At 36.2% G+C, this 15,629-nt stretch overlaps 1 protein-coding gene across 1 annotated transcript in view; it reads left to right on the forward strand.

The window, feature by feature from the left end:
* The window catches only part of LOC122093764 (RNA-binding KH domain-containing protein PEPPER-like), a 44,806-nt gene that overhangs the window by 16,756 nt on the left and 12,421 nt on the right, over positions 1–15,629 (forward strand). The window contains exon 3 of the mRNA XM_042664235.1: positions 12,181–12,439. Within this exon, the coding sequence (XP_042520169.1) occupies positions 12,181–12,439 (259 nt within the window). The remainder of the gene's footprint in view (positions 1–12,180; positions 12,440–15,629) is intronic.

Raw genomic sequence — 15,629 nt, forward strand, 5'->3', positions numbered from 1 at the left:
TTGTTTGGGGTTATACATTGTGGGGGTTAGTTTCTTGTGATCTACTCCTACATTAAGTGGTATCAGAGCTATGGCTGAAGAATGACCCCAACAAATCATTCTAGAAGATGTGTGGAAAGCCCTCCAAGCCTTGACTATAAGGTTGGACGGATGTGACCAACAGATAGCTGAACTAAGAGAGTCGACTGCTGCTCACTCTAATACTTAAACTAATGTTCAGCCTACTGTTAAAAACACTTACAATGTACCTAAAAGGGTCACTATGCAAGCTTGAAAGAATATACCAGTTCGTGATGAAGAATATGATGATTATGACAATTACCAATATTGCTAGGATGCTACACATAAGGTGAAATTGGAACTGAAAGAGTGTTTACTCATGGCTGAGATGTCCAAGTTTTGTAAGGCTATTTAAAGCCGATTGATCATAATGTTAATAGAGATGGAAGTTTATGAAATTGAGTGTTTATGCATGGCTGAGACATAGTTTTTAATGCGGTAAGGCGACGGAGGCGTTTGAGGGTCTTTCGGAGCGCCTTAGCGATAAGGCGGGCATAAAGCGTCGCCTTATTGACTAAAGCGTTCCTGTGTAATTTTTTTATAAAACCAATCTATTTGGCTCAAATCCTAGTTGAATCCTATAACTCATATGTTAAATAAATATTAAAGGTTCATATTCATACTAATGTAAGATACTCATCAAGAAAACAAATCAATAAAGTGAATAAATTAAGTTCATCTTCATCAATCATCAATCATCATAACATATTAACATATAATATAAATACATAATTATGAAGCAAAATTATAAAAATAAAGAAAAGAAGACATAAAAAATACAAGTATTTATTATACCTACCTCTATGATGCCAAAATGAGTGTTTAAGCCCTAAGATCATCCACTATATTTCTACTTCTGTCAATGAAGAATGAAGCTCACTGCTGCCGGAGCAAACTCACCGCTACAGGAGCAAAATGGTCGCCTAGATAAGTGGTTCTTCCTTGTTCCTTGATTCCTTCTCCAAGCCCTTTCTTAAAACCCTTGACAAAATCCAAATCCTGTTTGTGAATCATGTTTTTGTTTTGTTAGTTTTGGTTATTTTTGGTGGAATAAAGTTGGTCACATACATCTTAAGTGTTAATAAAATCATACACCTACCAATAAAAAATCTATATTTGGAATCTTCATTAAGTAATTTTAAAATTGTGTTTTAAAAAAAAAAAAAAAAACCCATAAGGCGCCACTTCACGTAAGGCGGAACACTGCCTTACCATCTCTAGACCGCATCAGCGCCAAGGCGCTAGTAAGGCGTCGCCTTAGCAGCGCCTTAAAAACTATGGGCTGAGATAACTATTACCTTGATGGGTGAGATACCCAAAAACCTGAGGGGTAAGATGCCCATTCACTGATTCTTCCCCCTTCTCAACCCCACTATCGAATTATCTTTCTTTTTTTATTTTCCTTTTATTTTTTTTTTCTCTGAGAGAGTGTCTAAGTGATCAAAGCAAGATTGTTGAAGCCTAGAAGCACCATCGAAAGACCAGTTTGAAAGCCTATGGCTGCTGTTTTGCAGAACTTCCATAAAGTTTCCTTTTCATTCATTAAAACATAACTTCCCAACTAGCCATCAGTTGAGGCTCATCATTTGAAGGATATTTGGGCATCACACGAGGGACCTTTGCTCCAAATTTAAGGTTTATCGGAGTCTGAAATCGCAAGATATCGAAAGTTGTTGAAAGTTTCCTAATTCATGTCAACAACGTAACTCTCAATTCAACCATTAGAATTGGCTCATCTTTTGAGGGGCTTGTTGACCCATCTAGGACCTTCATCTACTCCAACTTTCAGCTCCATCTGAGCCACAGTTTGTGAGTTCTCGAATTTCTCCCTATTCAGCCAGATTTTGAGATCTTGCATGGGGTTAGGATCATTTGTGATTCTAGTCTTACGTTAGTCTTACTTTCAGTCATAATTGCAAAGTCACCTTTTTCCCATGTCATTATGTTTTCCAGGATCTTGTAACAGAGGCAGTATTGGCTCTGGTAGGGTGTGTGGTCTATATTTGCTTGATTATGGCTCGACGTTAGTCTCTGATGAGGCCTTTCTTCTATGTCACCCCCCATATTTGAGTTAAATACAGTGGCATCGTCGGTCATAGTTGTCATGGTGCCAAGACGAACTAAGGCGTTGGAGGGATGCCGAAACGCTTAGGCAACAAGGCGCCTGCCTTACATCGAATAAGGCGATCGAGTGCTATTTTTTATTTCACTATTTTCTAATATTATTTAGTATGTTACATATACCTTGTATCATAAAAAATCAACATTAAACCACATCAAGTCATTAAAAATCAATAGTAAGCCACATCAAATCATCAAATTAAGTCACATTAAGTCATAAAAAATCAACATTTAAAGAAATGCTCTTGTTCTATAGTAAGCTTTACTGGTCAAATGATTTTATTTTTATATGAGACTTTTTGTATTAGGTATAGCACAAAATCAGATTTCCAACAAGTCTAAGATTATTTAAATTTGAGTTGTAATGACAAAGTTATGTTTTTATTAACTTATTTTAAAGTATGCGAATGCTGTTAAAATCACCTAAATGAAAATAGTTTCAAGGACAGCAAAACAAAAGATGGAATTTAATTTTTAAACTATTTTTATTGGATTCAAATAGGGAGTATTCCCATATTTATGAATAATATCTTAAGTAAATGAAATAACAAAATGATATTTGGCATAAATAAGTCAAAAAATATAAGACGACATTCAGTGCAATATGGCTACAGTCGCCTAGAGTCCAGACAAACCGCTTGGATGCCAAGTCATTGCCTTGGCGACGCCTTGACAGCTATGTTGTCTGTTAGGAAACCCTCAATTGGGAACATTAGCTAGCTTTTTTCTTTCTTGTAAGCATTTTACTTCGAGTTAATTTTTTTGTGAGGCATGTGTATTGGCTAAACGACTCGAATCACATATTTTGTTTCGGAAATAAAAGTGCTACTCCATTTTGATTGATACATTTTGATATTTGGGGTCCATCCCACTATGTGTCTGTCAATGGTTATCGGTGATTTGTTTCTTTTATTGATTGTTATTCTTGGATTACTTGAGTGTATATAATGCGAACCAAAGGCGAGACCTTCTAATTCTTTCAGCAGTTTCACCGAATGATTCATACTCAGGTTGGTGCTACCATTAAGATCCTTCTTAGTAACAATGGTCATAAATATACTTCGAAGGGTCCTTTTATTCCTACCCTTTTGCCCATAGGATGATTCATCAGACAAGTTGTGTTGATACTCCGACTTAGAATGGTGTTGCTGAGTGGAAGAATTGCCAACTCTGTGAGGTAGGCTGCCCTCTTATGTTTGAAATGCATGCTCTTCAATATTGGAATGATGCGGTTCTTGCTGCCGCCTTTCTGATTAACCGAATGCCTTCTTGGTTTCTCACCATCCTGTCACGACCTTTGATCTTTCTAAGCAACTGCACAGGCTCTTAGCACTCTCACTAGTTCTAAGTCAGCCTTACTATGCTCCTTAAGGGACTTGGGAAGAGAAGTAGTGAGCACAAAAGAGTTTGAGTGAAAGAACTTGTATTGCACTTGAGAGCTATGAGTATAATGCTTAGATGCTCACTTGCTTGGTGCCTTGGCCAAATGAGACCACTCCTATTTATAGGCAACCAAGGTCTCATAGAATGCCTAAGATGTTTACACTTGTCCTCCATCCAATGGTTAGGAATGCTCTAGTTAAGGAGACTAGAAACTTCCCACTTTCTTAGTGGAGAAATCTAGAAATCTCCTATTCTCTTAGCTGCGTTTAAGTATCATCTAGATGCTTCCATGCTTCTAGAGGTTTCTCTAGAAGTCTCTTTAAACTTGTCCACACAGTGGCAGAAGGTTCTAGAAAAAGGATTTTTCTACAAGTATCTAGACTTCCTACACTTCGGTAAAAGTTCTAGAAACTTACCTAGCCGAATGAACTAAGTTCACGAACCTTTGTTGGGCGGGTTGTGGCATTCCGCTCTCTTCTAGATCTTCTCCAAGATTCTGCTGCCTTCCCTGTTCCTCCCAAGGTATTTGGTAGTGTCTGCTATGCTCAGGATCATCAACTTCACATAATGACTTGAAATTCTGTGGGTTGGTTTTTCCATAAGGGTGACTTTAAACCCTAGAAGTTATCTCTACAACTAATTACTGAGAGACAAGGTTCTAAAACTCGGGAACGGTCAAGGCCGATACCATTCTAGAATGGATTGGATCAGTCGATATTGGACAGATCTATCCCTATTTTTGTTTTTAAACTCAATTTTATTACGTTTTTACCCTTGAACCATACATGTGGAACGAGATTGGAAAGGTCAGGATCGGGGATTGGTCAAGGCCGATACCGTTTTGATCGGGTCGATATTGACCCTTCCGTTCCATTCTTTAGAACCATGCTGAGGGATAATTACATGAATTCAAGTCTGATTCGGTTTCTATCACTACTTCTAGTTTCAAGAATATTTTATTCGTGTTCATATTGTTATTTCAACTGATTTTTGGTTGATCTTCAGAGATCCGTTGTGTTAGAATTCTTCTCTTAAATTTTCAGGTTGATTAGTTTCTGGTTGAGAGAGTTCTCTCAGCCGCAAGAGAAGTCTCTACAACAATTACCACTCACTACCACATGGAGTTTTTTGGTGGGCTAATCCATGAGCTACGTACCGTTGAAGATGTCAGTGATGCTCCTTTGAATGCATGACATGTCTCCCATGATATATTTTGTGCCCATCAATATATCTATATACTAATTCTTCCAAAAATTATATTTGGGGAAAAAACCATTACCTTTAATCTCCAATCATACAAATTCAAGCCGTCAAAGGGTTGAATGAGTAGAACAATGCCAAAAAGCAGGAAAAATCAAGTTTGACAAAAAATGCAAGTTTTTGGAAAAAAAAATCCCCCTTTGCAATGTCATAGCTTGTTAAACTCCCAGCTCTTGGTCAAAACCAAGTGTTGGAACTTGGAACTTGGAACTTGATACAAACCAGTTTTTGATCCTTGGTTTTGTCTCGGACAAGTTCAAGAGTTGTCTCGGTCAAAACTCTCTAAGTTTCGACCGAAACTAAGAACCATGTTTGTATTAAACCGTGTATAATATTTGATAATTTTGAAATGCTTATAATTTTATGTCTGTCCATTCTTAATGCATATTTAAAATTTTTAATTGAATTAAATGATTTATAATACTAAATTTTGTGTGGAATAGGCCATATTAGAGCATGTATATTACAACGTACAATGCCTACTATGTTTTTTTAAGTGTGTATGTTTTTTTTTTATTCTGTGGGTTCCACTATGTTTAGAGGTTCTAAAATAGTATTCACGAGAAGTTTCTGGACCTAATTTGGCTATTTGGGCTTCAAAACCAACCACCGAAACTTGGCCGAAATTTGTGGTTTCGGGAAATATTTAAATTTTGAGCTTTGTCAAAACTAGGCTTGAACTCGAAACCTGGAACTATGATTGTGCCATTGTGGGTAGAGAGTTGCCTACTTTAGTCGGGAGTTTTTGTTTAATACCACAACTTCCAAGGGTCATGGCCAACGACTCCTATTATGATGAATGAATTCTGGCTTATGCTTTTGCTTTTGATACAGTTAGCATGTTGTGAGAGTAGTGAAGAGGGTGGACCTTGGTACAACGGTTAAGGTTGCTCCATTGTGATCAACTGGCAAGGTTCAAATTATCGGGTTATGATCATTAGGGAGAAAAAATTCGGTCGAAATCTGGGAAATTTCAAGGAAATTAGGGAAATTTTTTCGGTTTGGTGGAAACTTTAGTTATGACCCCCAAAATGTGCTCTTTTTTGCCTAATTTTTTGTGTACGTCATATTTTAGACATTTCTAACCCATTCACATAATTAGTTTCATTGAAAAAACACTTAAAGTCATACTTATGGTGTTGACCAAAGTTTGCTAATGCACGTTGAGTCATTGACTGAAAATATACTACATAAGTACATATATAAGTTACTACCTAAAAATGTGAAATATATGATTAAAAATTTAAAACAAACAAAACATAATGTAATGGATCCAAAATACATAATATTACATAATTGTGAGTTATCTCTCAAGTCTCAACAGTCAACAGTCAACAGTCAATAGTCAACAATCAACACTCAATTCCAAGTAGTGTGTCTGGGCGGTTCTAGTTGACGAGCTGCGTACCATTGCAGATGTCGTAGCTGCTCCTCTGAATGCACCATATATGAGTCCCATGACAGGATTTGGGCCCAATTGTTTTGGTAGTCCATCACTGTCCATATATAAGATGCATCATCAATATCAGCTAGGTATCCCAGCCTAAGTAATGGCTCATTCATAGCGATAAGATGTGGATGTCGCACACAAGATTGGGATGGATACCCAAAGATACTGGTAAGAAAGATGACCCACCACTTGAACTATCCTCTTGTCCAAATGAAGTAGAAGATCCACCATACTGTCCATACCCACCACCATATCCAAATGAACCGGTGCTCTCGAAGGATGACACGTAAGATTTGGGGAAGATGAGATTTACCCTTTCGGTCCAAGCTCCCTTATGTAGATTTGCTATTAATGTGCAAAATCCAAGCTTAGAATGAAGATTTGATGCCATAAGATAAAATCTTGAGTGTTTTCCCAAGTTTCCCATTTCACAAAGAAGAAATAGGGTGAGAGGGTCGGAATTTGAAATAAGAAGGTTTGTTTTCCCATTGAAGAAGGTTTTATAAAGGCTTAGGTCGAACCCATTGGTCCACTCCAAAATTCCCACAGTTCGGTCGAAATGTGGGGATTTTGGTTTATACTAGTCGAAACCAATGACTTTTAAAAGTCACATGGTATTTGGAATTGGAGTCCTGGGATATCGTCAAAATGTGGGAAGTTTCGACGGTATCAGTGGAAACCTTGAATCATGCCAAGTGGTTATGGGTTTGAGCAGGAAACAACCTTTCCACAAGCGGGGGTAAGGCTGCTTACATTATGACCCTCGCCAGACCATGTAGTGGTGGGAGCCTTGTGCACTAGGTACACCCGCTGTGAGAGATTGAAGAGAGTAAGAAGCTTTACACTATTGTTTAAGAACTCGAGCAAAACATGCAATATTTTGCATGTAATCATAGTTGTCACGGCGACAAGGCGAACCAAGGCAGTGGAGGGTTGTCTAAGCGCTTAGGCGAGAAGGCACCCGGCTTAAGGCGAACAAGTGTTATTTTTTATTTTTTCTATTTTCTAACATTATTTAATAAGTTATATATACCTTGTATCATAAAAAATCAAGATTAAGCCACATCAAGTCATTAAAAATCAACATTTAGCCACATCAAATCATAAAAAATTAACATTGAGTCATATTAAGTTATAAAAAATCAACATTTAGAGAAATGCTCTTATTCTATAATAAGTTTGACTGGTCAAATGATTTTATTTTTACATGAGATTTTTTGTATTAGTTATAACATAAAACCAGCTTTCTAACAAGTCTAAGATTACTTAAATCTGAGTTGTAATGACAAAGTTATGCTTCAGTCAAACTTATTTTTAAGTGTGCGAATACTGTTAAAATCGCCTGAATGAAAATAATTTTATGAATATCAAAACAAAATATTATTTTACCGAACTTTTGGTTTTTAGCAATGTTTTAACATGATAGAATTTATAAAATTTTCATAATTGAGAAAAACCCTAGCATTTAAAAGTTGAAAATCGTCCCTATAACCAAAATCCAGTTTTTGTTCTTGGACTAGGGGGTTGACTTTTTATCCTTTTGGAATTTGATTTTTAAACTATTTTTATTGGATTCAAATAGGGGGTATTTGTTTATTTATGAATAATATCTTAAGTAAATGAAATAATGAATGTTAAAAACATTGAAATAACGAATATTAAAAACATTGAAATAACAAATATTAAAAACATTGAAATAGCAAATATTAAAAACATTTACTTGAATGATATTTGGCATAAATAAGTGCCGAAATACAAGGCGACATGTAGTGCAACAAGGCTGCGGTCGCCAAGGCCCCAGGCAAACCGCCTGGACGCCTTGGCGACTCCTAGGCGACGCCTTGACAACTATGCATGTTTCGCAAGTATTGCCAGAGGTCAAAATGAAACCTCTGGTGACTTTCGAAAATCCACTGTTTCGACTAGTTTCGACCAGTTTCGACCATGTTTCCCAATTTCGACCTTCTCGTGCATTTTTTTTTCCAAGTGTGGGAAACTTGGGGAAACAGTGGAGATTTTCATTTTTTGACTACCAAACTTGGGGAAACAGTGCTTTGGCACTTATTTATGCCAAATATCATTTAAGTAAATATTTTTTATTCATTTACTTAATATTATTCATAAATAAGGAAATACTCCCTATTTGAATCTAATAAAAATAGTTTAAAAATCAAATTCCTAAAGGATAAAAAGTCAACCCCCTAGTCCTAGAATAAAAACTGGATTTTGGTTATAGGGGCGATTTTCAACTTTTAAATGTTGGGGTTTTTCTCAATTATGAAAATTTTATAAATCCTATAATGTTAAAAGATTGCTAAAAACCAAAAGTCCGGTAAAATAATCTTTTGTTTTGATATTCCTAAAATTATTTTCATTAAGATGATTTTAACAGCATTCACACATTTTAAAATAAGTTTGACCGGAGCATAATTATGTCATTACCACTCATATTTAAGTAGGTTTAGACTTGTTGGAAAGTTGGTTTTATGTTATACCTAATAAAAATAAAAATCGTTTGACCGGTCAAACTTATTATAGAACAAGAGAATTTCTCTAAATGTTGATTCTTTATAATTTAATGTGACTTAACTTTGATTTTTTATGATTTGATGTGGCTAAATGTTGATTTTTAATGACTTGATGTGGCTTAATGTTAATTTTTTATGATATGAGGTATATATAGCTTACTAAATAATGTAAGAAAAGATAACATGCGTGCCTTGAGGGTAGTGAGTCACTACTTGGATGGAACCGCCTAGACATTATTTGGAATTGAGTCACTACTTTCGAGTGTTGAGTAATTGAGTCACTACTGTTGATGATGTAATATTTTTATTTATTTTGGATCATTTGGATTTATAGTCATTATGTAGTATAGTTTCAGGATTTAAGTCAACAAATCAGCATAATGGTTATCGAACCTTTGGTTCACCACACAAGTAAGACTTTTTTTTTTTAATGAAACTAATGATGTGAATGTGTTAGAAATGTTTAAAATAGGATGTACATAAAAAATCAGACAAAAAAAACACTGTTTGGGGGGTCGAAACCTAAGTTTCCACCATATCGGGAAAAATTCCCCGGTATCCTCGAAATTTCCCAGGTTTCGACCGAAATTTCGGTCTCCCCAGGGGTCGAAACCTGGTCGTAACCCGATACCGTGAACCTTGCTCTACACGATTGGTGGTCTGACGGATGATGAGTAGGGAATTGCCATACACCTCAAAGCATTTCCCCGAGAGTTTGAATGTTGCGTGTAACCCAGCTTTACACGCTGGGTATTCGACCTCGTTGTTTCTACATGATTGGTAGGAATCTGATCCAGGCCGTTGGTAGGAAATTAAAGGTCATATCCCTTTTCTTTGCTCTGTTGTTTTTCTACACAATTAAGTCACTGTTTTCTTCCATCGATTGGTCTTGCTGAGTTGTTTTTTAATTTTTATGGTTTGGGTATGCTGCTGAGATTTGGTTAAACTATTGATTTGGGAAGGCTAATCTCTGCACAAGTTACTGTTTACACATTGAGTTTACTGGGGTTTATGATACAGTTTTGAAAGCCCATTAAGGAGCAACCAGCGGCTGCTCTGTTATTTTGGGGCTTTTCTAGATTCCATATTGTAGGGAATCTAGCCACTAGATTGAAGTGAGGTATTAGGGCATGAAAAGACTGCCCTAAGGTGTCCTTCGACCAGTGTTTTGAGAGGTTCGGATCAGAAACAGATATTAAAAATATCCAAATCTGGTTGTCTTGTGACCAGATTCTGAATATTTAATTTCTGTTACAAATCGAACTGTTGGATCTTCATAATATTTTGGGATTTTATATGCTGTTGGTTTACTACATTTTGACCAGATTTGGAACACCATCTGAAAGTTTGACTTTGACATTTATACATCATTCAAATTCTGGTTTTAAGGTTATTTGTCATCCTGTTACTGGGTAAGTTATCTGAACCCTTGTGTTCAGCCTACCATCCCCATCAGCTTGTTTTTTAGTTCTTAGGAACTTTATTGCCCATCTATGTGGTTGTGGGGCATTGGTTGTTTATGCTAGCACTGCCTCACTATTATATTATAATTTTTTATTTTTTGATGAATGACAAGTAGAGTCCGTAAGAATTTTTGGAATTGAAAGAAATCAAAGGCTGGTCAGACAATTGTAGGCAAGCACTATGGCGGTTAAGCTATCCATAATACAATGAAAATATTTGGCCTAGGATGAGTTTAGACTTTAGAGCTTAGTGACCCAATTCTGAGTACTGATCTGATATTTGAATCCCTAGCTTAGCTTCTATCCTATTGTTTGGCCCACCTGCAGGTCTATTAATCCACCTGCATCATTGCCTTTGTACCTATGTATTGCATCTTCTGGCCTTAGTTGAGCTTTTTTGCCATTATTGAGTGCTTGAAGGCTTAGTGGACGTGATCTTGACATTGATATTGTATGAATCCCTTGAAAGTGATGACATATGCATCTCTGAATTTCCTTCCATATCTTGCTTCATCTGTTTTGACATAAATCATCGCCTACCCTGTATTATAGCATTCAGTTTCTACCTTTTTTTTTCCTTCTAGAAAAGCTTGTTTGGGGGTGGGGGCAGGGGAGGAGGCGGGGGCGGGGGCGGGGGCGGGGGCCGGGTGGGGGAGAGACATTCTGTACTTGTGCTGGTATGCCCTTTCTCTGCATATACGATACAAATCCCCAAAAGGCTCTCTTATTTAATTTAAACATTAAACTTGTCTGAATCCAGGAGGTCCACTTTCTTCTTTGAACTCCTCGTGTTGCATTCCGACTCCCGGTGTCTTATGCGACACAAATATATGCCTTGGATTTTACTCTTGATTAATCTGAGATGCATTTATGGGTCCACACTTTCTATGTTTATTTTTCATGGGATATTTTTCTATATTGATATTCAAGCTGTCATTTCATATATGATTGAATCAATTGGGTGACGCCACTAGTTACTGTGCATTGTACCTTGAAATATAAGTGACCCATGCATCACAATTCCTAGCCACAATCATAGTTTTTAAGGCGGCAAGACGGAGCTGTTTGAGGGTCTTTCAGAGCGCCTTAGCAATAAGGCGGACATAAAGCGTCGCCTTATCGACTAAAGCGTTCCTGTGTAATTTTTTTATAAAACTAATCTATTTGGCTCAAATCCTCATTGAATCCTATTACTTATATGTTAAATAAATTTTAAAGGTTCATATTCATACTAATGTAAGATATTCATCAAGAAAACAAATCAATAAAGTGAATAAACTAAGTTCATCTTCATCAATTCATCTTCATCAATCATCAATCATCATAACATATTAACATATAATATAAATACATAATTATAAAACAAAATTATAAATATAAAGAAAAGAAGACATAAAAAATATAAGTATTTATTATACTTACCTCTATGATGTCAAAATGAGTGCCTAAGCCCTAAGGTCATCCAATATATTTCTATTCCTATCAAAGAAGAATGAAACTCACCGCTGCTGGAGCAAAATGGTCGCCTGGATCAGTGGTTCTTCCTTGTTCCTTGATTCATTCTCAAAGCTTTTTCTTAAAACCCTTGACAAAATCCAAACTCTGTTTGTGAATCGTGTTTTTGTTTTGTTTGTTTTGGTTATTTTTGGTGGAGTAAAGTTGATCTCATACATCTCACATGTTAATAAAACCATGTACCTACCTACAAAAAATCTATATTTGGAATCTTCATCAAGTAATTTTTAAATGTGTTTAAAAAAAAAAAAAACCCCATAAGGCACCACTTCACATAAGGCGGAGCACTGACTTACCATCTCTAGACCGCATTAGCGCCAAGTCGCCTTAGCAGCGCCTTAAAAACTATGGCCACTAACTTCTCAACTCTGGTTACAATTGTATCAATTTTTGTTTTCAGGTCCTTATATCTGGAAAGGAAGAGCCAGACACACAAATATCTCCTGCAATGGATGCTGTAATTAGAGTATTCAAACGGGTTCAAGGATTACCAGAGAATGAGGGTGATGATGCAGGTTTAGCAGCTTCTGGAGTTGTAATGTATTCAATCAGGTTATTGGTGGCATCATCACAAGCCATTAATCTAATTGGAAAGCAAGGGTCTCTAATAAAGTCAATACAGGAGAGCACAGGAGCAACTGTGCGGGTCCTATCTGGAGGTATGATTTCAACATTTTTATATCTGAAATGTCTCTGTATTAGAACTGTCACTTTGTATGAGATCGACATTCTGGCTTCAGTATTCTTTGTAGTTTACTTGTGTTACATATGCTGAATCTTTTGACAACCATTGATGAATGAAAACAAAATTTCTGTATGTGGTGTGGTGTTTTTTTTTTTTATTTTTTATTTTTTTTTATTTTTTTTATTTTTTTAAATCATCACATTGCAAATCATATACTGTATGGTTTTGGGCAGTGATTATATTGCTTCAGGTTGGTAGCTAACTCACCTAATCAAATCACATGGCAAAAAAAAGGTATCATTGGGTATCCATGTAACCATATAAGGGATGCGCATGTCCAATTACTAAGTACCACTAACTTCTTTTTCTGCTCATGTAATTGATCAGGTGTTGTTGGTGTATTGATCATGTTCTTAAGGTTTTTCCTGCCGTCCATCGTCTCAGTGGACATAACATATTAATATTGGATTTTGCAGTTCTTTTGGTTGTATCTTTCTAGTAATAAAAAGGGGGTCAAAGCAGAGGTATCAAAACTTGATGCTCTGGTCCTCGTTTCTATAGGATAGTTTGGAGTTATGGATTTGGAACTCCCCCCCCCCCCCTCTTTCAAATTTGTGTACTGTGTAGGTATTTTGGCAAATTTTGTTTGATTCTAGTGGGCTGTGCTGTTAGCCTTACAGGGAAAGTAGGTGCCATCAAAGTTAATATGATTTTTGGATGGATTGTTATAGCACTTGCATGCAAAGTAGCAACATCTATATATATATAGGAGTTTGGATTGTGGTAGATTTTTAATTATGTCAAGATGCATGAGGATTGGTGATTCTGAGAAGTTGAAGATGGTAATATGCCATTCTCTCAATTATTAATAAGATTTTGGTTATTTTTGAACAACAAAAATGGATGTAGGTTTAATGCAATCTGGGGTTCAAAAACCCTGGTTCGGATTTCTCATGGGCCCACCCAAGGGAATAATAGCCAAATTATGAAATGACAATGGCGATTGTGTAATTATCTCAAGGTTTACAAAGGGAGTGGGGGAATTGTAAATAAATATAATATTAAGGGCTGTTTAATAGATAAATAGGGGCTAGGAAATAGAAAGAATTCATATTTAAAGAGAAGGGGTAGACTAGGTGATGCAGTTGGGCGTGGGAAGTTTTGGGATTAATTTAATACCTTGATTTGTTTCCTTTATTGTTAGTGTAGGGTGTGGTCAAGTTAGTAGGGGGATTCAATTTTAAATTTTAGTTTCTAATTTAGGATAGTTTCCAATTTATTTAGCGTCCATTGTTACACTTTGCTTGCCTTTATATTGATATAACTCAATGAAGATTTCAGTTTTGAGAATTGATTGAAAATTGAAGGAATGTGTTTTGGTATGGAACCATAGTTGTAGGCGACGCCTAGGCGTCCAGGCGGTTTGCCTGGGGCCTAGGCGACAGTCGCCTTGTACTGCATGTCGCCTTGGGTTTTGTCTCTTATTTATGCCAAATATCATTTAAGATCATTTACTTAAGATATTATTCATAAATAAGCAAATACCCCCTATTTGAATCCAATAAAAATAGTTTAAAAATCAAATTCCAAAAGGATAAAAAGTCAACCCCCTAGTCAGTGAACAAAAACTGGATTTTGGTTATAGTGGCAATTTTCAACTTTTAAATGCTGGGGTTTTTTCTCAATTATGAAAATTTTATAAATTCTATCATGTTAAAGCATCGTTAAAAACCAAAAGTCCGGTAAAATAATCTTTTGCTTTGATATCCATAAAATTATTTTCATTCAGACGATTTTAACGGTATTCGCGCACTTGAAAATAAGTTTGACCGGAGCATAACTTTGTCGTTACAAATCAGATTTAAGTAATCTTAGACTTATTGGAAAGCTGGTTTTATGTTATAACTATTACAAAAAGTCTCAAGTAAAAATAAAATCATTTAACCAATCAAACTTCTTATAAAACAAGAGCATTTATCTAAATGTTGATTTTCTATAACTTAATATAACTTAATGTTAATTTTTTATGATTTAATATGGCTAAATGTTGATTTTTAATGACTTGATGTTGCTTAATCTTGATTTTTATAATGCAAGGTATATATAGCTTCCTAAATAATGTGATAAAATAGGGAAAATAAAAATAACACTTGGTCGCCTTATTTGCCTTAAGGTGGGGCGCCTTCTCGCCTAAGCGCTTAGACAACCCTCCACTGCCTTAGTTCGCTTTGGTGCCGTGACAACTATGGATTGAGCCATGGTTGCCGTGCATGGTTCTCTACTCTCTCCATCTCTGATTTTTCTCTTTTCTTCTCTCTTCCTCTTCCCATTCCTTGTACTTTGTTCTTCCTTTTCTCTGTTGTTGTTGTTACTTCACTGGTTGCAGAAGGCTTGATCGATCTCTCTCGGAAGTACTCATTTTGGCCTGAGATCTAGAGCGAAGGAAGTTCTTCCCAAGGTGATCTATACCGTAGAACCTTAAGCCCTAATACTATTGAGTTGATGGAGAACCTTAGGGAAGAAAGGGGAAATCAAAGTACGGGGGGAAAAGAGGGGAATCACACTTGCACAAATTCAAATCCTTCATTGATAATCAAATCACTTTAAGTCTTCAATTGATTAAGCCAATAAATAGGAAAATAGGAACATGAAATTAGAAACTTAACTGAAATGGAAACTAGCCTAAACTAGGAAACAACCATAAAAGGAAACCAATGCAAGGAAATAAATTTGAACTCCTAGGTTCAAATCTGGAATGTAAAAGCATGAAATAAAATACTAAGTAAACTACTAATTTTATTTCCAACCCTTGTTGGAGAGGGTTGGACCAAAACCCTGGGTTGGACCGGTTCTTATTGGCTCTTGGCTTCCAAAGCTGGTTATGTTGGTCCAACCAGGTAAGGGAAGCCGTATCTGCATCAACTCTCCTCCTTTGAAAAGAACTTGACTCTGTCGAGTCAGGGAAAGGACCGAGGAGACCGTCTGAAGGAATACGCTGAATAAGGAACGATCCCACCATCTTCTTGAGCTTAATTTCAGGGAGATCTTTGGCAGGATGAAACTTCATAGTCTTGTTGGCATATTTGAAAGCATAGGTATTGGCATAGCCACAATGCTGTACTTTTTTGTCAAACAACCAAGGTTGACCAAGAAGGATATGGCAC

The sequence above is a fragment of the Macadamia integrifolia genome, chromosome 11 (assembly GCF_013358625.1).
Source record: "Macadamia integrifolia cultivar HAES 741 chromosome 11, SCU_Mint_v3, whole genome shotgun sequence".
NCBI lineage: Eukaryota > Viridiplantae > Streptophyta > Magnoliopsida > Proteales > Proteaceae > Macadamia > Macadamia integrifolia.